This window comes from Halichoerus grypus, chromosome 11 (genome assembly GCF_964656455.1).
Source record: "Halichoerus grypus chromosome 11, mHalGry1.hap1.1, whole genome shotgun sequence".
Taxonomy (NCBI): domain Eukaryota; kingdom Metazoa; phylum Chordata; class Mammalia; order Carnivora; family Phocidae; genus Halichoerus; species Halichoerus grypus.
The window spans coordinates 72,981,382-73,004,288 of NC_135722.1; the positions used below are offsets into that span (position 1 = coordinate 72,981,382).

Here is a 22,907-nt window from a genome sequence, read left to right on the forward strand (position 1 = left end):
AGAGAACAATTTTGGGGTGTCTGGAGTATCCAGGTAGTGAGACAGGGTGTGGAAGGAGGGGAGGATGGAGACAGGAATGGACGCATCATGGAGATGGCCATGGCTGTGCAATGGAGATTGTCCAGGTTCCCTTGCTACCTTGTCTGAACCAACTCTGGATGCTGGAGCACCCATTTGATCGTTCTCAGGCCAGGTTTTCTGCGGAGGCTGACTCTGTCTAGCCCTCCCTCTGCAGTTGTTCTTGGACTTGCTGAGAGTTTCTGTTGGAGACTGAGCAGACCGTCCACTGACTCATGACTTTGGGTGTCTGTTTCCATTTCTGGTCCCAGCTCCTGTTTGTGCAGCAGATGCATTTTCGAGGAGCCAAAGCTGAAAGTGTGCACCACTGCCTTCTCTGGGCCGTCTCTGCAGTGGGGAGAGGTTACAGATCTCCATCTACTGCGGCTTATGGGTTATGTGAATACTGTGCCAACTGGGGAGAAGCTTAGATTTTTCTCAGCTGAGCCTCCTGCTATTTTAATTAAACTTTGCTTTTAGCAGCTTTTCCTGTTTCCACTCTCCTGGGGCTAACTAGGTACATTTTTTTTTGGCTTTTCAACTCATGGCCACATGTTGGACACTGTTAATGGATGTAACAAATTATAATAATTCTCGGCTGGGCTCTTCCTACACAGTCATCAGAACTCCATTGGAGGTAGAAACACCATGCACTCATTGAACAAATATTTATTGTTCAGGTACTATGTCTACAAGCTGTCGAGTGCTCTGTAAGTGCTGGGATCTGTTGAGTAAGACAGGTAGGATCCTCTCTGCCTTGGGGTATATTACAGACTAGTGGGGGAGAAAGGACATGAACATTAACATTAACCCCATAATCAAGATCCATGTGATGAAACCCACTGCTCAGAAATACTTCCGTGGCTATAGAGCCTGCCTAAGGTTTTGAGCAGGCAGTTGGTCAGAACTCACCCTTAAATCAAAAATTCCCCATGCAACCTACAGTCTGGAATAATCTCCTGAAACTCCAAGCTATTCCTGCATTCTCTTTTAATACCACCTTTCCTGTGTTGGCAACCTTCCATACGTACCTGGACTTTCATCTCTGTTGGACCTGAAGTGTGGACGCATGAAAAGAGGAAGGGTGGATATAGCAACGTCCTGGGAGAACCCAGGAGCCATCCTTTCTGGATTCCTTCCCTCTTTTCTCTTTGATCCTAGTTTATCCATATTATCTGAACAAGACGCTATCCTAAGTTTAACCTAAAACTGTTTATGTTGAGCCCTACCTTCCAGATGCCAGTCTCATACATTTTTATTGTAGCGAAATAGCTTTCCTTTAGGTATTGGATATTTATCAATAGTGTACATACATTGTCTATCCCTACCATCAGAACTCTTCATTCAACCATTCACACACATTTTAAACAGTATGCTGATAGAATATAATACTATACTTTTCATATTGTCTTGAATTTCAACTGTAATTCAGATACCCCATTATGGCTCCCTTTTTTTTTGGAGTTCCTAAAATAGTTCTTTCTGACTCGAATGCATATTACTTGCTTCAAATCATGGGCCATGTCTCAATTAATGTTCTTACCAAGGGGAGAAAATTCGACATGATTTTTTATCTCTGTCTTGAGGAAACGGCACAACAATTTGTTCACGAAGCTCAATAATTTGTTCTGAAACTAACATTTACCTGTATTGCTATTTACAGAGCTTAGAATTGCTAAGCACATTTAAACACAGACATTTGGAAAGAGCTATCCTATCTGCAGCCTGAACGTGCAACAAAATAGTCTCACAACGGGTTTTCCCCTGCTTTTTTACTTTCTCAGAGCAAGTCAACAGCTCCATATTGCCCCAAAATACCAGCCTTGTGCATACGCGCCCTGAATTTAAGGGCTGTAACTAGATGAGGATTTGTCTTTTGTTTTCTTGGCAAAGCTCGGGCTAACAGAGTGAGTTAGTGTTTGTCTGTGTCTTGTCAGTGCCTCTGGTACTGTCCACGGAGCAAGCGGGCACATTTCATCTCAATTACGAATAGAAGATGAATACAGGGTAGTGTGTGTGTGTCAGAGGTTAGAGCCATTTAATAGGATGAAATGCGAATGAAAATTGGAAAACAATCCAAGATATCTATAGAAGATGAGAAAGGGAGAAACTCAATTAGAGAAAACCATACACTTTCCTCCTTCTGGGCCCTGGTTTCTTTGCCCTATTGTAGTTGCTTATTTGGTTTTAAATGGGAAAGCAAAGAGTTTATTGTTTCCATTGTGAAGAAAGGTAAGGTGGTTTCAAGGCTTTCATTCATGTGCTCTAATGCTTATGTATAGTCTCTATAACCTAATCAGCCTAACTTAATTACCTAAGTATGGCATTGTTTGTGTGATTTTGACAACACTGGTCAAAGGAAAAAGCAATTGTGTGAGATACAACCTGAAAGGGTGGAAGAGAACAGAAGTTCTGTAGGGTGCTTTTCCCATGATAAGCTTTTATAAACTTGTCATAATAAATGCAAGTATGGGTTTGTAGCTCACAAATAGGAAAAGCAACAATACTAAACTTAGACCCAGATCCATCTTCCTTTGTTTGGTGTGTGTTTCCCTTTTATCACCTAGAATGTGTTTTAGCCAAGGGAATAAATTCAGCTCTTTTGGTATCAGATGTGCAGTTATCTATGTAACCTCGGTAAAAATATCTTGGTAAACATCAAATCAGCTGTGAAAGTCAGGAGTGCATTTGCTTGAGAAAAGCGTAAGTGAGCTGTATGCTTTCATTATTTTATTAGGAGGTTCTGAGAGCTGCTGCTTCTTCTGGGGTAGTAGGTATGAGATTTCTGTCTGGGTGGATGCCTCCTTCCTCAGGTTTTATATTCTGATATGGGAGAGATCAAAACAAAATAAGAAAGTGTTCTCTTTGACTTGGAGAAACAGTTCCCCCAAAAGGAAAATGTCCACAAAGCTTTAGCATAAAAGGAGAGAAATTGCAGTGGATCAGTCCCATTTAACAAAGTGGACCTTGTACCACCCTGCATTGCTTTCGGAGTAAACGCATGAACTTTTGTGGATCCGTGAGGGTGCACACACTCCCCACACCTCTAACCCCAGTCATCTTGATGTAGGGAGTCTTTCCTGGAGTCTAATTTCTTGAAGGTGAAAAGCCTTTTCCAAACAAAACTCAAATTCCCTGTCCAGATGAAGACTCATGAGAGCTAGTCTTCTCAAAGACCCCAAATACTCTCTGTGCTGAGTTAGAGTTAGTAGTAATAAGTCTCAGTATTGGATTAAAGTATGACCAACATCCGACAGCACCTCCACCTGAAAATATTCTTACTTGAGGAGCTAAAGGTTATGTCCTGACATTTCACTGAAAATTCCCACAGTACTCTTCAAGCCTGCAGAATTTGATTTTGTGGACAAATTTTAATTTAATTAAAGTTATGCCTTATGTACAGTCTGTCTTTTCAACAGAATTTTCAGCACCATCTCCCTGTCAGCAGTGTTTTGTCTTACCACAAAAACATGGCATTTTGTCGTCGTCAAATGAATAAAATACGGGGCGCCTGGGTGGCTCAGTCGTTAAGCGTCTGCCTTCAGCTCGGGTCATGGTCCCAGGGTCCTGGGATCGAGCCCTGCATCTGGCTCCCTGCTCAGCGGGAGGCCTGCTTCTCGCTCTCCCACCCCCCCTGCTTGTGTTGCCTCTCTCGCTGTCTCTCTCTCTCTGTCAAATAAATAAATAAAATCTTAAAAAAAATGATTAAAATACAATGAGGGATGGTTTAAAGATTTTTATTTACGAGGTCTACTGTTATCTCCATACATAGAAAATTGTAGTATTGTTTACTTATTTATTTTTTATTTTTTTAAAGATCATGACTTGAGCCAAAGGCAGACGCTTAATGACTGAGCCACCCAGGTGCCCCTGTTTTTTTATTTTTTTATTCTTCTCAACAGTAATACAAATCTTGTAAAGATTTAATTGAAGATGTGGATCAGAAACCACTGGTGGGAGTATAATTGGTAGGAACTTTCTGGAAGGCAGTGATTCAAATGCTTCAAATATGTATATACACTTTGTCCCATCAACTCGACTTTTAAGAATTTATCCTAAAAATAATTGAAAAAAGATAGTGTTACAAGGTTATTCATCTATGCATGAATTATCATAGTGAAAAAGAAAATATGACCCAACAAATTACCTAACAAGAGGGGCTTCACTCTGTAAAGGATTAACATCATAAGGGCATTTCAACAAATATTTTTTGAGCATCTAGCGTGTACTAGGATATGCAACAATGATATAACAGAGAAAATTCTTGCACCTAGGGAACTTACATTTTCTTGTGTTTGTGGCCCAGTTCCAAGTGGGCATTACCTTTACATAGTCATTAAAAGGCAATCACATGGGACTGCAGTTATTGATGTGGAAAGATGTTCAGTAAGCAGTGGTCAGTGAGGATCGACAATTACAGAGAAATATGCTGGTTTAAGGTGACAGTGATATAGAACAAAGACAATGCACCAAGAATATTAACAGTCATTATCTCTAGGCCATGAGTGAATGTGTGGGATTTTTAAAAATTTATTTATATTGTCTAATTTCTTCTTTATTGAAGTCTTAAGCATTTTTTTTAAAACATAAAATTTACCTAATTACCAAATGTGAATGCTCCCAAACTTCCTGCTAGGCCAAAGAGCCTTCCTCCCTTCTTTCCTGCCTCCCCCACTCCTTTGGATCCATCTACCCATCTGTCTACCTACCTACCTACCTGTCATCCCTCACTGAAACATAGGAACAGAAAAGAACTTCACTTCCCCTCAGATAACTATTCCTTTGTTGGCCTACCATTGTTAATGGAAAATAGTTCTAGGTATCTAACCCAAATCCTTTGTACTGAAGTTTGTGCTTCTTTCTTCTTCTAAAGGAATAGAATCTAGCTAATTGCTGCCATTCACATAAAGGTGATAACCTCCATGTTTTCAGACACTTAACAAAACCACTTCTTCACTTTTTTTCCTAGGTTGTCTGAGCATTTTGCCACTGCTTTAGATTTCAACCTTCCTTTCTAGTCAGCTACGGGGGGATCTAGTGAGGATCTAGATTATCGCACTGTGTATGGTGGTTATGCCAATTGGCACAGACCACAGAAAGGGTTTGGGGCAGAGAATAATCTGGGTTACAAGAAAAGAAAAAAACAAAACAAAACAAAACAATCCAATGCAAGCTGATGGTTGCTTACAACCTGATACTCTGTCTGCTTCCTGTTTTCAGGCTGCTGGTGCTGGGTGCCCACTACCCGGACTAGAATTACTGTAAAGAGAGACCAGGAATACATTTTGAGTCTATTAAAAACTGGTCCCAAAATGTTTGTTTGTTTGTTTTTTTTAAATCAAGTACCAAGCGTATGTTTACTGAGCCTCCAGAACTTCATGGCGAGGGAGGCTTTCAAGCTTTCGTAGCTAAGTTTTAGAATTCCTGAGTTCCAAACAGACAAGGAGAGCTGTCCATTTTCATTAACTCCAAATAAAAGCTTGAATTCAGCCTGCAGCCCTTTGCCTTAATCTTAGGAGCTGCTCTCCAGCTTCCAGGCTTGGGAAAGAACGTGGAGTGAAGGCCGCTTGCATTTCAGTACATAATTGTTCCCAACAACTGTGTTGTGGGTTTTTCTTCTCCTCCTGCAAAGATGAAAGATGTCTGATCAATAGGAGTCGGCGGGAAGAGGAGGGAACAGAGTAGAACAAAAGTGTCCAGGGTGGATGCGAATCCATGGACGAGAGCCCACGGAGAGGGAGCGCCTTGCTGGTGTTTCATCTGGGAGCCCAGAGGCTTTTATTCTGACTGCCTGCAGTGTGTACCTGGGAGCAGTGCAGCGTTTAAGTGCATGATGAAATCAACTGATGTCTTCATCAAGCTTTGTTTTTGCTTCAAGTCTTGAGGATACTAACATGACACCATCTGCATTCTGGGTTGTAGCAAAGGGACAACTCCAAACTGGATGTAGGTTCTAAGAAAATTTGTCTTTTAAACAGGATAATTCACAGATGGAGCATTGAATTTCAGAATCAGTTGGCCATCAATTCTGTATATACATTAGACAAGTCTCGATGACAAACCCAAGCGATTCCCATTTCATTTTGCCCCCTGATCCCAGGGTGGCAAAAATCTAGTTGTCTTAGGTTTTGTTCGCTGCTGTTTTTGTAATGTAGGTATTTTTCAGGGTGCTTGTCTAGATATCCCAACTTGCCCTCCTTTGCCAAACGTTATGATGCCATCCTTCATTTACTTACTCAACATGTATAGTGTTCCCTAGGATAAAGGTACAAAAAGAAGGTGCTAAGGAAGAGAGGCAAAAGGGGTAAGTCCCAGCCCTGGCCGTCTGAGTGAGCGGGTTTTCTCTGAATCTGAACCCTCCTTGAAACATGAGGAACAGAGAGGTCTTTTTGTGGAGGCAGGGACCCAAGGAGCAATACGCATGTGCAGATGTACACAAAAGCAAAGGAGTGATGACCTTTCAGGGAAGACTCCATCCTCCAGTCGCCTGGTCTCAAACCAATCCAACATCCTAGAATCTTCTGAGAAGACGTAAACATGGATTCTGAATAATACATTGCCACAACTTTTAGAAATTGAGGAAAGTAATGAAATTATTGAATTTCCTATTACCAAAGAGCTGATACCAACCCACTGTGAGGAGCACATGGGCATGGAATTGCCTTCTTTTTCATGATAATGGACACATGTGGATAGATCAGTGGGCAACTTCTATAATGAAAAGAGTGTGTGACTCCTATTCAGTGCTCTAGATTCCAGGCCTGACTGCCACATGATTAGCTGGGCAATTCACTTAAAATCCCCAGTTTAAAAAATACGTTAAAGTATATGTTTAAATATATACCAAGTATGTGATACAGAGGGTTATAAAATATATACATATATACTATGTCCACACTAAAAATGTATTCGAAGCATTGTAAGCATCGAAGTTAAGATTCTCTCCACTCACAATTTCTCTGTTCATCTTGTCTCATCCCATTTCAGCTCATTGCGGTTGTGCCATATATTTTAGACTGGTAACAATTATAGATATAACCACAGTGGTGCATTGAGTGACCCTGGCCAGGCCTATGAGGATAAAATCCCCATTCTTCCTTAATTATTACCCCCCTCTGCTCAGAACAATGATGCCTGTTAAGGCATTAAGAGCCTTATACAAGTCCAGGGATAAATAGGAACAGAAAGAAAAATAGTATCTGTGTGATCTTGCTGCAGGCAAGCAAGGGTTGGATAAAAGTGGTTATGGATCCCATGAAGGAATTCCATGTGTTCTCAGAAATAACTCTAGTGAGAATCTGATTCGTGAAGCAATAAGCAATTTAAAAATGCCCTGAGATGCTAACAACAAGGGAGGCTGGCTGAAGGGTGCGTGAGAGCTCCCTGTACATTTCCTTACACCTTCTTGGGAATCGAACATTACTGCAAAATAAAAAGTTAATGAAAGTTTTCAATGCACTGAGAATTGGCAGTTAATATTTTGACTAATTAAAAATAATAATTAAACATATATGCACAAAAGACTCTATTAAGGGCATCTACAATGAATATGCCATCAGGGTTTTTTTTTTTTTTTTTAAGATTAATTTATTTGAGAGAGAGCAAGAGTGAGCATGAGTCGGGGGAGGGGGAGAGAGAATCCTCAAGCAGACTCCTGACTGAGCGCAGAGCTAGATGCGGGGCTCAACCGGGGGCTAAATCCCAAAACCCTAAGATCATAACCTGAGCCAAAACCAAGAGATGACCACTGACCCACCCAGGGTTTTTTGTTTTTGTTGTTTTTTAATTGTTTTTTCTGGGGCACCTGGGTGCCTCAGTGGGTTAAGCGTCTGCCTTCAGCTTAGGTCATGATCCCGGGGTCCTGGGATCAAGTCCTCCGCTAGGCTCCCTGCTTCTCCCTATGCCCCCCACCCTGCTCTCTCCCTCTTTCTCTCTCTCAAATAAATAAATAAAATCTTTAAAAAAAAAATAGTTGTTTTGTCTGTTTTTTTTTTAACTGCCTTATACTTACCTTGGTAGGGGAATTTTCATCATGTGATAAGCTCACCACCCCCAAAGCATTCCCTGAACCATTTGACAGTTGTTTTAGAGCTACTGGATGGTGTTGGGGTGTCATTCCTTTGGGGCAAGATGTCATTTGAGACCTAGGCTGTGACATATGGGGATATGGCTGGAAAGTCCATAAAGTGAGTAACCCAGCCTGTAATGGCCACCTGATTATAAACAGCTACACACAGTTTTTCCTTTCATATCAAGTATTTAGAGCTTATTCAATGAGAACAATGTACATATATTTTTTTCTAATATTTGTGACTAAAAAGGAACAATTACAGCTAACATGTACTTCATGCTGGGGTGAACTAATTCCATTTTAAGCTGTACATGGTTCTGTAGCAATTAATTACTGTTTGTGTTTCTGCCTATACAATTAAATATTAATTTGCCCAAAGAATTCCAGTCCTCCATTGCCTTTATTATACAGCAAATAAAGATGAAATAGGAAAAGAAAAAAATTTATAAATGTAAGCATATCTCAAAAATAAAAAATCATTTAAAAATCCCAGCTGTATTTTTTTTAAAGATTTTATTTATTTATTTATTTATTTTATTTGAGAGAGAGAGAGTGCGCACAGAGGGGAGGGGCAGAGGGAGAGGGAAAAAATCTCAAGCAGACTCCCTGCTGAGCTCAGAGCCTGACACCGAGCTCGATGTCACAACAGAGATCATAACCTGAGACAAAATCAAGAGTTGAAAGCTTAACTGACTGAGCCACTCAGGCGCCCCCCAACTGCATTTTTAAAGACTTTTTAAAATGACATTTTCATAAATATCAGCATAAAATTTGAACATCTCAATTACATCTACTTGGGGCATTTCCACAGTAGATGAAAATGTGAGGGATAAGATGTGTTCCTGAGTCCTTTCCACCGAGTCCTTTCCACTATCTGGAACATGTGAAAAGCTCACCGTGGATGGTTTATCTTCTAAATAAGATTTATTAATCACCGATTTCTACCCCCACTCAATACACATTTGTGAATGGACAGAGCTTCATGTCTTCTTGATTCAGAGGCAGAGATGGGGAGGAAGAAAGGACCAGAGGGCTACGTGATATGTGAGGACAGAAATCTTAGACTGGAGAGGAAAAACCCTGTAGAGGGTCATCTTCTGCTATCTGAAGACCTATCACAGGTGAATGGTGGTTTGCAGACTTGTTCTGTTTTATTCTGGGATGTGAGCAGGGCTGTAGGGAGAAAGAGCATTCAAAACTAGAGCGAGATGGACTTTTGCCTCAGTGTGAAGAACTTCCTATTACCTGAAACTCCCTAGTAAATGGTGAGAGCCTTGTCACCAGATTCTGAGCAGAGGCTGCGTGTTGGGTCAGAGATGTTGTGGCAAGGCTGTTTTCACCAGTGGTCTTTGAAATCCCTTTTGGGTCTGATCAAGTGAGGCTGACTTATCTCGTTAGTAGGTAAACTAACTCACTGTTGATTCGGTGTCAGGAACTAAATGCCTTCATGAACACATATTTATTGTGCCGACTATATGCCGGGCACTGGGCTGGGCAATGAGACTATATAACAGTTAAGCAACCAGATAGAGACTCTACTTACAGAGCCTGTTTTCTGTAATGGGCAGATGGAAGGAGGCTTCTTTCTCGAGAGCAATACTCCAGAACTGTGTTAGCTAATGGACTAAGAGTATGCATATTTTTATACCTCAAAAAAGACTCTTTTCAGAGAATCAATACTGTTGTTTGTTTGTTTTTTTTAATATTCTAAAAGGATAGACCAAGAAGCACCTTTGTTAAGGTTTTTTTTACAATCAATATGGAGAAGTCAAATAGAAAAATATAATATTAACTTAATATTGTTTGCTCAATTAATAACTCTATCAGAGGGGAAAAATGTTTGGGCATGAAATACTATGTGGATTTGATATCTATATGAATTAAGAAGACAATATAATGTTTTGGTTAACAACTGGTCTTGAGTTTGACAGATCAAGGTTGGAGAACTAGATTTTCTGTTTACTGGCTGAGTGACCACTGGCAAGTTTCTTAACCTAAATCTGCTTCCTTATCTGTAATAAGGGGATAAAAATAGTAACGACTTCGTAAGTGCTTGGCATTTACTTGCTGAATGAATGAAAGGGTTTAGAAATGTTAATGAAGAATGCATTTATTGTACCTGTCACAGTACCAGGCACACCATGATTAAATAGTGATGGGTGTGGAGGTGTTGGTTGTGATGACAGTGGTTGTGAAACTGTTCCTATCTGGAGATAATATGATCATCTATATAGGAAACTCTATGGAATTTGTATAAACTCCATTTCAACTAATAAGTGACTTTAACAAGGCTGCAGGATATAAGATCAATGTACAAAAATGAATCATATTTTATATACAAACAACAAACAATTGAAATTGAAATTAAAATAATAATATTATTACAATAGCAATAAAAAATATGAAATGCCTATGGATAAATTTGGCGAAACATGCGCAAGATCAGTATACTGGAACTATAAAGCATTGTTTAGAGAAATAAAAGAAGACATAAATAAATGGAGAACTACACCATTTTCATGGATCAATGGATTCAAAGTTGTTAAGATGTCATTTTTTTCCAGATTGATCTATAGAGTTAGCACAATCCCAGTTAAAATGCTAATAGGTATTCCTAAATTTTAGATGGACTCTAAAGCTGATTCTTCATTTCATATGGAAATACAAAGGATCTGGAGTAGCCCAGACAACTTTGAAAAAGAAAAGCAAAATTGCAAGAGTTACACTTCCTAATTTCAAGACTTCCTATGAAGTTACATTAATTAGGGCAATGTGATATTGATGCAAACATAGCAAAATAGATTGATGGAACAGAATGGAGAGTCCAGAAATAGACTCATACATACATGATCAATTGATTTTGGACAAAGATGCAAAGGCAATTCAGTGGAGGAAAGATCATCTTTTCAACAAATGGCGTTGGAACCCTGAACATCTACATACAAAAAAAAAAAAAAGAACTTCGATCCATACCTTCCACCATATATAAGCATTAATTCAAAACTGATCATAGATGTAAATATAACACCTAAGACTATTAAATTATAGAAGAAAATGTAGGAGAAAATCTTTGTAACCTTAGATTAGACAATGATTTCCTAGAAGCACCAAAAGCATGATGTATAAAAGAAAAATTTAAAAATTGGATACCATTAAAATCAAAATTTTCTGTTTTTCAAAAGCTATAATTTAGAGAATGAAAAGACAAACTGCAACCTGGAAGAAAATATTTACAAATCACATGTCTGATAAAGGACTTTTAGCTATATATAAAGAACTCTTAAATCTCAGTAATAAGAAGACAAACCCCAGTCTGAAAAATGGATAAACAATCTGAACATTTAACCAAACAAGACATGCAGATTGAAAACAAGCACTTTTAAAGATGCTCAACATCATCAGGAGGATGCAAATTAAAACTACAAGCTACCACTATGTAGCATTTGAATGTCTAAAATTAAAGCAACTGACCATCCCAGGTATGCCACAAGTGAGGATGTATAGCAACTGGAATGTTCCATATTGACTGCTAGCGGGAATGTAAAATGGTGTATTCATACACCTGCCATGTACTATATCCATTCTACTCCTAGGTGATTATTCAAGACTAATGAAAGTACTTATGCATAAAACTTGCATATAAATGTTGTTAGCAGTTTTATTTGTAATATCTAAAAACTGAAAGCAACCAAAATGCCCATCAAGTCAATGGTTGAAACAAATATACTCAATGGAATACTACTCAAAAATAAAGAGGAATGATGCATTGGTGTGTGTGTATATATATCACAACATGGATGTATCTCAAAAGAGATTATTATTCTGAGTGAAAGAAGCCATTCAAAAAGATTCCATACTGCATGGTTCCATTTCCATAAAATTATAGTGAATGCAAATTGATCTGTTGTGACAGAAAGCTAATCTGGTTGCCTGGGAGTAGAGAGAATTAGGAACATTTTTAATTGGGATTAAAAATGAGAAGGACAATACTTTGGGGGATGATGATTATGTTTGTTATCTTGATTGTGGCAGTGGTTTCATGGGTATCAAAACCTACCAAATTGTTTATTTTTCATATATATACTTTACTGTTGGTCAGTTATATCTCAATTTTAAAAAAGTAATGTGTGATGGTTGTCACAACACGAAGGACTCACGACATGGTTTTGGTGATCTTTGGGCAACCTCCAAAGTGAGTTTTTGCTTAATAGAAAATGTCATGTGGGTTTACATTTTTAATTATGACCATATAGGTCATAATTAGGTATGAGAGCATAGTAGGAAGTGAGGAAATGTTGTCACTGGGCATTGGTTGTATTAGTCTGATTACTATGGAGTCTTGGATGAACCTTAGAGTAATTGTTAACACATTCTTTCATTTTTGTCCTCACATTTTTAGTCCATGAGACTGATATCTGAACACTATGTTCCAAGATACTCATTTGCACTTCTAGTTAGTGAGTAAATATAGCCATACACATTTTATTTTAATGAGAAAGAATTCTAATTTCCAGGGACATGTCTGATCCTTTATTTAAAAATAGAGTAAAATTCCACTCATATATTTTAATTGGCGTTAGTGGATATCTTTCATCCAAGGACCTCTCAAAATCATTTAATATCCAAAGCCTGTAATATACCATCTTCCAGTTTGACAGGTGCAAGAAAAGGGAATTAAGTGACTTCCAGGGATCACAAAACAATTCTGCAAATCTGTGTGTGTGTGTGTGTGTGTGTGTGTGCATGCACGCATGCGCACATGCTCATGGGTACATGTGAGTGCAATGAGTGTATGTGTGGTAGGTGGTCAGGCAAGGTATAAACAAAGCTGACCCAACTTCTTTGATTTGGTTGCTTATTGTAGTATGTTCTCTTTTTAGTAGACTTATTTTGCTGTTTCCTGAATAGGCCAGTTATTGTCACATAAGGGTATATTATGAGCAAGTCACAAAGACGATGCAGGAATGCCACATGACCAGAGAAGAGAAAAAATCTAACACAATAGTCCACTCCAAACTTCTCTCCTCTCAAAATTGTCCCTTGCTTTGGAGTGTGGTGACTTTTTACAAGGCTTTTGGTGTTGCCTTTGATTCACGCTGATAGAACATAATGCTCAACGTCTACTACGTTGCAAGTATTTTGCCAAGCTCTTGACAACATTTAATTACATGATCACCACAACACTGAGATATGGGTAGTAAAACTAAACTAGCTTGATTTAAACACGTTGTCCAAGTAATGGAGTCTGGATTTGAAATTGGAGCATTGAGGCAGACAGACTTAAGTTCTTCGACAATTGTAGAAGCCTATGAGACCTTGGGCAAGTTACCTACTCACATTTGAGACTTAATGGCTCATCCATAGAAGAGATTTATAAAGCTCATAGAGAAATTGTGTTGCACATTATAATTGCTCAGTCAATGCTATTTTACTTGCCTCCCACCCTCTTCTGCTAGGTTCTTTGCCCTTCCTGGTATATCAGTCCAAACCAGATGAGACCGAGTCTTCCTGGCTGTTGGCTGTGCAGTTTTCCCCTCAGAGCAGATCTCCTCATTAGAGATTTGTCTTCTCAGCAAGACTGTAGACTGCGAGTCCTCTGTAGACAGAGATCTCTCAGTTATTACTATTCCTGCAATGCCCAGCACAGGGACCAGTAGATGCTTATGAATTGAATTGACAGATCTCATGCAAGATGTGCTTCCCAGCATCTCTAGAGCACTGTTTGCAACCCATACCCTGCATCCCAGATCTTGCCAGCCTACTCTTTGTCTTCATTCTGCTTGGTTTCATGTCACTTGACCATCCTGACTTGAAGAGCTCTGCTATCCATGTCTGCATGGTGGTTCATGGCTTTTACTGCTGTGAGTGTTCCAGAAAACTGGCCATGGTGTGTGTGATATGCCTCAGCCCTGTGGATGTGTCACACCTGGCCAGGTCTCTGGGCCTCTGGCCTCTCTGGACCTTAATGTCATGTTGACATTCTACCTTGTCCCAGCCCAGTTTATAAGGGTATCTACTACTCATTTAGTCAATGGACACATAGCAGTATGTTTATAATCACTGTGTTTCATTCTTCCTGTTTTTCTTCCTACCCTGTTATCTGCTATCTATTCTTCTAATGCCATATTGCCATCCCTATTTTGACTTCTAGTTAACACCCATAAATCTACAAGAAACCCATCATGTTTTACGTATTTGTATTGAGAGTATTTTAAGATTATCTTTTGTTGGGGTGCCTGGCTAGCTCAGTCAGTAAAGCATGTGACTCCTGATCTTAGGGTTGTAAATTCGAGCCCCATGTTGGGTGTAGAGATTATTTAAAAGTAAAATCTTTAAAAAAGACAAAAAAGATTATCTTTTGTCCCATTGCATAACACTATGCAGCGTTCTTTGCTGGATAACTTTGGAGCTGAAACTTCACCATCAGCTAGGTTCTAGAATATTCGCCATTCTGAGTTTGAGGCAACTTTGAGTATTCCAGCCTGTTTCTCAATAGATAATGCCCTCCTCCCTTCCAATTGCCATACTTGGCATTTTGCTTATCCAGGGTCTGTAGGCCAAACTATGTGCCTAATACAATCTAAAGTCTGATGGGAATGCAGAGGATAGAGGATTCAGTCCAGAATTAGAGATACATTTCTTGACTTTTTCCATGGCTGTCTTTTCGGGTATAAGGATTTAAAGAAATTTCATGCATTCCACAAGTATTCTGACTGACTCCCATATGAGATTTTATAAGCTAAGCCCAAGTTTTCCCGCCCCAGTGAAAGTGCTTAGGAGCTCCTGTACCAAGTTTCTGTGGCCTGGCTTGTTTTGGGTGAGTGCTGTGAAGATATCCTAGGCCACTGTGTTTTCTCTCTGGCTTTTCTGGGGCACATCAGATTTCTTGGTTGGCACTTGTTTCGACCATGAAATGGGAAAGGTAAAGGGAGGGGATTGGGCATTTTTCTGCTCCTAATTTTTTTCTAAATTTTTTTATTGTTATGTTAATCCCCATACATTACACCATTAGGTTTAGATGTAGTGTCCCATGATTCATTGTTTGTGCATAACACCCAGTGCTCCATGCAGAACGTGCCCTCTTTAATACCCATCACCAGGCTAACCCATCCTCCCACCCCCTTCCCCTCTAGAACCCTCAGTTTGTTTTTCAGAGTCCATTGTCTCTCATGGTTCGTCTCCCCCTCCGATTTCCCCCCCTTCATTCTTCCCCTCCTGCTATCTTCTTTTTTTTTTTTCCTTAACATATATTGCATTATTTGTTTCAGAGGTACAGATCTGAGATTCAACAGTCTTGCACAATTCACAGTGCTTACCAGAGCACATACCCTCCCCAGTGTCTATCACCCAGTCACCCCATCCCTCCCACCCCACCCCCCACTCCAGCAACCCTCAGTTTGTTTCCTGAGATTAAGAATTCCTCATATCAGTGAGGTCATATGATACATGTCTTTCTCTGTTTGACTTACTTCACTCAGCATAATACCCTCCAGTTCCATCCACGTCGTTGCAAATGGCAAGATCTCATTCCTTTTGATGGCTGCATAATATTCCATTGTATATATATACCACCCCTTCTTCATCCATTCATCTCTCGATGGACATCTTGGCTCTTTCCACAGTTTGGCTATTGTGGGCATTGCTGCTATAAACATCGGGGTGCATGTACCCTTTTGGATCCCTACATTTGTATTGTTGGGGTAAATACCCAGTAGTGCAATTGCTGGATCGTATGGTAGCTCTCTTTTCAACTTTTTGAGGAACCTCCATACTGTTTTCCAGAGTGGCTGCACCAGCTTGCATTCCCACCAACAGTATAGGAGGGTTCCCCTTTCTCGGCATCCCCACCAACATCTGTCATTTCCTGACTTGTTAATTTTAGCCATTCGGACTGGTGTGAGGTGGTATCTCATTGAGGTTTTGATTTGGATTTCCCTGATGCCGAGCGATGTTGAGCACTTTTTCATGTGTCCGTTGGCCATTTGGATGTCTTCTTTGGAAAAATGTCTGTTGATGTCTTCTGCCCATTTCTTGATTGGATTCTTTGTTCTTTGGGTGTTGAGATTGATAAGTTCTTTTCAGATTTTGGATACTAGCCCTTTATCTGATATGTCATTTGCAAATATCTTCTCCCATTCTATCGGTTGTCTTTTGGTTTTGTTGATTGTTTCTTTTGCTGTGCAAAAGCTTTTTATCTTGATGAAGTCCCAAGAGTTCATTTTTGCCCTTGCTTCCCTTGCCTTTGGCGATGTTTCTAGGAAGAAGTTGCTGCGGCTGAGGTCGAAGAGGTTGCTGCCTGTGTTCTCCTTTAGGATTTTGATGGACTCCTGTCTCACATTTAGGTCTTTCAACCATTTTGAGTCTGTTTTTGTGCGTGGTGTAAGGAAATGGTCCAGTTTCATTCTTCTGCATGTGGCTGTCCAATTTTCCCAACACCATTTGTTGAAGAGACTGTCTTTTTCCCATTGGACATTCATTCCTGCTTTGTCAAAGATTAGTTGACCATAGAGTTGAGGGTCCATTTCTGGGCTCTCTATTCTGTTCCATTGATCTATGTGTCTGTTTTTGTGCCAGTACCATACTGTCTTGATGATGACAGCTTTGTAATAGATCTGGAAGTCCGGAATTGTGATGCCGCCAGCTTTGCTTTTCTTTTTCAACATTCCTCTGGCTATTCGGGGTCTTTTCTGGTTCCATACAAATTTTAGGATGATTTGTTCCATTTCTTTGAAAAAAGTGGATGGTATTTTGATGGGGATTGCATTGAATGTGTAGATTGCTCTAGGTATCTTCACAATATTTGTTCTTCCAATCCATGAGCATGGAATGTTTTTCCCATTTCTTTGTGTCTTCCTCAATTTCTTTCATGAGTATTTTATAGTTTTCTGAGTACAGATCCTTTGCCTCTTTGGTTAGATTTATTCCTAGGTATCTTATGGTTTTGGGTGCAATTGTAAATGGGATCAACTCCTTAATTTCTCTTTCTTCTGTCTTGTTGTTGGTGTATAGGAACGCACTGATTTCTGTGCATTGCTTTTATATCCTGCCACTTTACTGAATTCCTGTATGAGTTCTAGCAGTTTTGGCGTGGAGTCTTTTGAGTTTTCCACATAAAGTAGCATATCATCTGCAAAGAGTGAAAGTTTGACTTCTTCTTTGCCAATTTGGATGCCTTTGATTTCTTTTTGTTGTCTGATTGCTGTGGCTAGGACTTCTAATACTATGTTGAGTAGCAGTGGTGATAGTGGACATCCCTGCCACGTTCCTGACCTTACGGGGAAAGCTCTCAGTTTTTCCCCATTGAGAATGATATTTGCTGTAGGTTTTTCATAGATGGCTTTTATGATATTGAGGTATGTACCCTCTATGCCTATACTCTGAAGAGTTTTGATCAAGAAAGGATGCTGTACTTTGTCAAAAGCTTTTTCTGCATCTATTGAGAGGATCATATGGTTCTTGTTCTTTCTTTTGTTAATGTATTGTATCACGGTGATTGATTTGCGGATGTTGAACCAACCTTGCAGCCCAGGGATAAATCCCACTTGGTCGTGGTGAATAATCCTTTTAGTGTACTGTTGGATCCTATTGGCTAGTATTTGGGTGAGAATTTTTGCATCTATATTCATCAGGGATATTAGTCTGTAATTCTCCTTTTTGATGGGGTCTTTGTCTGGTTTGGGGATCAAGGTAATGGTGGCCTCCTAAAACGAGTTTGGAAGTTTTCCTTCCATTTCTATTTTTTGGAACAGTTTCAGAAGAATAGGTATTAATTCTTCTTGAAATGTTTGGTAGAATTCCCCTGGGAAGCCATCTGGCCCTGGGCTTTTGTTTTTTGGGAGATTTTTGATGACTGCTTCAATTTCCTTAGTGGTTATAGGTCTGTTCAGGTTTTCTATTTCTTCCTGGTTCAGTTTTGGTAGTTGATACATCTCTAGGAATGCATCCATTTCTTCCAGATTATCTAATTTGCTGGCATAGAGTTGCTCATAATATGTTCTTATAATTGTTTGTATTTCTTTGGTGTTCGTTGTGATCTCTCCTCTTTCATTCATGATTTTGTTATTTTGGGTCCTTTCTCTTTTCTTTTTGATAAGTCTGGCCAGGGGTTTATCAATCTTGTTAATTCTTTCAAAGAACCAGCTCCTAGTTTCATTGGTCGGTTCTACTATTCTTTTAGTTTCTATTTCATTGATTTCTGCTCTGATCTTTATTATTTCTCTTCTCCTGCTGGGTTTAGGCTTTATTTGCTGTTCTTTCTCCAGCTCCTTTAGGTGTAGGGTTAGGTTGTGTACTTGAGACCTTTCTTGTTTCTTGAGAAAGGCTTGTATTGCTATATACCTTCCTCTTAGGACTGCCTTTGCTGCATCCCAAAGATTTTGAATAGTTGTGTTTTCATTTTCACTGGTTTCCATGAATTTTTTTTTTTTTTTTTTTTTTTAAGATTTTATTTATTTGCGAGAGAGAGAATGAGAGACAGAGAGCATGAGAGGGAGGAGGGTCAGAGGGAGAAGCAGACTCCCTGCCGAGCAGGGAGCCCGATGTGGGACTCGATCCCGGGACTCCAGGATCATGACCTGAGCCGAAGGCAGTCGCTTAACCAACTGAGCCACCCAGGCGCCCCTCCATGAATTTTTTTAATTCTTCTTTAATTTCCTCGTTGACCCATTCATTCTTCAGTAGGATGCTCTTTAGCCTCCATGTACTTGAGTTCTTTCCGACTTTCCTCTTGTGATTGAGTTCTAGTTTCAAAGCATTGTGGTCTGAAAATAGGCAGGGAATGATCCCAATCTTTTGGTACCGGTTGAGACCTGATTTATGACCTAGGATGTGATTGATTCTGGAGAGTGTTCCATGGGCACTAGAGGAGAATGTGTATTCCATTGCTTTGGGATGGAATGTTCTGAATATGTCTGTGAAGACCATTTGGTCCAGTGTGTCATTTAAAATCTTTATTTCCTTGTTGATCTTTTGCTTAGATGATCTGTCCATTTCAGTGAGGGGGGTGTTAAAGTCCCCCACTATTATTGTATTGTTGTCAATGTGTTTCTTTGCTTTTGTTATTAATTGCCTTATATAACTGGCTGCTCCCATTTTAGGGGCATAGATATTTACAATTGTTAGATCTTCTTGTTGGATAGACCCTTTAAGTATGATATAGTGTCCTTCCTCATCTCTTATTACAGTCTTTGGTTTAAAATCTAATTTGTCTGATATAAGGATTGCCACCCCAGCTTTCTTTTAGTGTCCATTAGCATGGTAAATGGTTTTCCACCCCCTCAATTTCAATCTGGGTGTGTCTTTGGGTCTAAAATGAGTCTCTTGCAGACAGCATATTGATGGGTCTTGTTTTTTAATCCAATCTGATAGCCTGTGTCTTTTGATTGGGGCATTTAGCCCATTTACAAACTTCAGTGTAACTATTGGAAGATAGGAATTTAGTGCCATTGTATTGCCTGTAAGGTGACTGTTACTGTATATTGTCTGTATTCCTTTCTGGTCTATGTTGCTTTTAGGCTCTCTCTTTGCTTAGAGGACCCCTTTCAATATTTGTTGTAGGGCTGGTTTCGTGTTTGCAAATTCCTTTAGTTTTTGTTTGTCCTGGAAGCTTTTTATCTCTCCTTCTATTTTCAATGACAGCCTAGCTGGATATAGTATTCTTGGCTGCATATTTTTCTCCTTTAGTGCTCTGAATATATCCTGCCAGTCCTTTCTGGCCTGCCAGGTCTCTGTGGATAGGTCTGTTGCCAATCTAATGTTTCTACCATTGTAGGTTGCATATCTCTTCTCCCGAGCTGCTTTCAGGATTTTCTCCTTGTCTCTGAGACTCGTAAGTTTTACTATTAGATGTTGGGTGTTGACCTATTTTTATTGATTTTGAGAGGGGTTCTCTGTGCTTCCTGGATTTTGATGCTTGTTTCCTTCCCCAAACTAGAGAAGTTCTCTGCTATAATTTGCTGCAATATACCTTCTTCCCCTGTCTCTCTTTCTTCTTCTTCTGGGATCCCAATTATTCTAATGTTGTTTCATCTTATGGTATCGCTTATCTCTCGAATTCTGCCCTCGTGATCCAGTAGTTGTTTATCTCTCTTTTTCTCAGCTTCTTTATTTTCCATCATTTGGTCTCCTATCTCACTGATTCTTTCTTCTGCCTCATTTATCCTAGCAGTTAGCGCCCCCATTTTTGATTGCACCTCATTAATAGCCTTTTTGATTTCAACTTGGTTAGATTTTAGTTCTTTTATTTCTCCAGAAAGGGTTTCTCTAATAACTTGCATGCTTTTTTCAAGCCCAACTAGTATCTTTAAAGTGATGATTCTGAACTCTAGATCTGACATCATACTAATGTCCATATTGAGTAGATCCCTGGCAGTCGGTACTACCTCTTGTTCTTTTAGTTGAGGTGATTTTTTCCATCTTGTCATTTCGTCCAGAGCAGAATAGATTAATGAGAGAACAAAAATGCTAACAGGGTAACAACGTCCCCAGAAAATATACTCTAAACAAATCAGAAAAAACCTTCCAGAAAGTGGTCGCTTTTCTGTTCAGAGAGTTGTTGCTATTCTTTTCTTTGATCTCCTGTTGAGTTTGTAGGTGTTCAGAATGGTTTGATCCGTATCCAGCTGAATTCCTGAGACCAGATGAAATCCAGGTCTCCTACTCCTCCGCCATCTTGCTCCGCCCTCTTCTGTTCCTAATTTAAAATGGTTGTCCACGAGTAGCTCTCAGAGTGGCTCAGAATTTATTTAGAGCCCTCTTAGGGTTCTTGACAGGGTAAAGATCATTCAGAAAGCACGTGGGTATGGCTTCTTCTCTCATTCTTTTGGAATAACTGTGACATTGGATTTTTAGGGAAACAGTGTGAAGGAAGCTTACATCTTTGTATGCAAAACATTTTCCATCCTAACTGGCAAAAGAATGTTTGAAAGTCTTTTTCATTTTTTTGAATGAACAGAGAAAATAATTTACCCTGGGAGAGCTTTCTGTTGTATAGGAAATGAACTCAATATCAGGTCAAATGGAGATACTGACCTGACATTGCCCTGATTTCCCATGCATCTCGGGACGTGTTTCGACCTCTGCCCTACTCTCTTCCCATTGCTCCCTATTGTCTTCTGTGTGTGTGTGTGTGTGTCTGTGCACATGTGTATGTATATGTGTATTGAGGTATGTCTTTTTCCCCAAATTCAAATAAAGTATTTGTGAATGTAATTATACTTCTCAAATGGTAGGAGAGCTATTTAATATGGTTTTGCAGAAAATAATTTTCTTATGTAAAGAGAAACATCTTAATTGCATTTGTATTAAGGATTTTTTTTTATATGCCGAGATTACTTAGCGCAGCCCCCCTGAATTGCGGACAATTTACTTAATGTCTTCCAGTTTTGCTGTAGCAGTCATGTTCTCTCTTCTTTTCTTTTAGGAGTCATCTCTACTGCAGACATTCTTGATCGAGAGACAACAGGGTCCTATTGGCTGACCGTGTACGCCACAGACCGGGGCGTCGTTCCACTTTATTCCACTATTGAGGTCTACATTGAAATTGAAGATGTGAATGACAATGCCCCCCTGACCTCGGAACCTATTTATTATCCTGTTGTCATGGAAAACTCTCCAAAGGATGTATCTGTCATTCAGATCCAGGCTGAGGATCCCGACTCCATTTCCAATGAGAAATTGACATACAGGATTACAAGTGGTAATCCCCAGAATTTTTTTGCCATCAATACCAAAACAGGTAAGGGAATGCTCATAAGACTTTTTTTTCCCATTGTTTGTCCAGCTTTTAAATCCATCAGCCTGTCACTTGCTTATTTATATCATTTTATTTTCCCCCTGACTTAGTTTATGGTGTGAAGGACAACATTCTTTTTTCTTTTTTTTCTGGGGGTAGTTTCTGAAAAGGTGAGCATTCTATGTGGTGTGTTCTAGTTGGTATGTTTTAACTTTAGCTGAACCAAGGTGGAGTGATCTAATAGAAATTAGAGGCTTTCACAGAAAGCTTTAGATTTGCTTTCCTCGTAAGAATAAAAAGTGGTTCCCAGGCCACTCAGAAGGCAACGTGCCCCCTTTGTCCTTCTTGGGAGGGAGTAACCTGCCGATGCTAGATTCTGTGGGTAAGATAGCTTTGTGACACCTGTACTTCCAGGAGCTTCTCCTTTGCTTGACCTTCATCTAGCTTGTTGTAAATGATCTCCTTTAAGCCTTAAATTTAAGCCCCGGATTTTTTGTGATTCCTGTCGTACCCTTGAGTGTAGTGTCAATGTTTAGAACTTCCAGTGTCTCGATTTTTACATAAAATGTACCACCTTTAAATTTTCAGGTCTTTTGCTTAAAAAAAAATTTCTAGAGACTGTATTGACAATTTGTTGGCTAAGGCTCAGGAGGGGCAGGTGTGGAGTTTGGTGGGATATATTCTGAGAGAAGTACATACACTGGGAAGGTCTCAGAGGTTCCTTGCTTTCTTGTGATTTGCCTTATTTAGATCTAAACAAGAGAGTCAAGCCCTCAGTGAGAGTGGTGGTGGATAGAATTTGAACTAATTGAAAGTTAGAAGAATGCAAAGAAGATGCTATTGCTGTTTCACCCCAGGCAAGTGAGTTGACAGTGGTCAAAAGTTAGGCTAGTTGGTATTTGCTGGTGTGGACATACTCAGTTTTCCTAACAAAACATGTGATGGAGTTGATAGTTATTTCTCCTGCCTGTGTTTGTTAAAGAGGAAACATACAGCCGACCCCATGGATTTTTATAAATGTCCGATTCCCATGAACATACTTTAGAG

General features: G+C 39.5%; 1 protein-coding gene across 5 annotated transcripts in view; it reads left to right on the forward strand.

Annotated features, from left to right (window-relative positions):
- FAT3 (FAT atypical cadherin 3) overlaps positions 1-22,907 on the forward strand; it is a 660,051-nt gene that overhangs the window by 279,443 nt on the left and 357,701 nt on the right. For all 5 annotated transcript variants that reach the window (XM_078058674.1, XM_078058677.1, XM_078058676.1 and 2 more), the window contains exon 3: positions 21,549-21,863. In XM_078058674.1, coding sequence (XP_077914800.1) covers positions 21,549-21,863 — 315 coding nt within the window. The remainder of the gene's footprint in view (positions 1-21,548; positions 21,864-22,907) is intronic.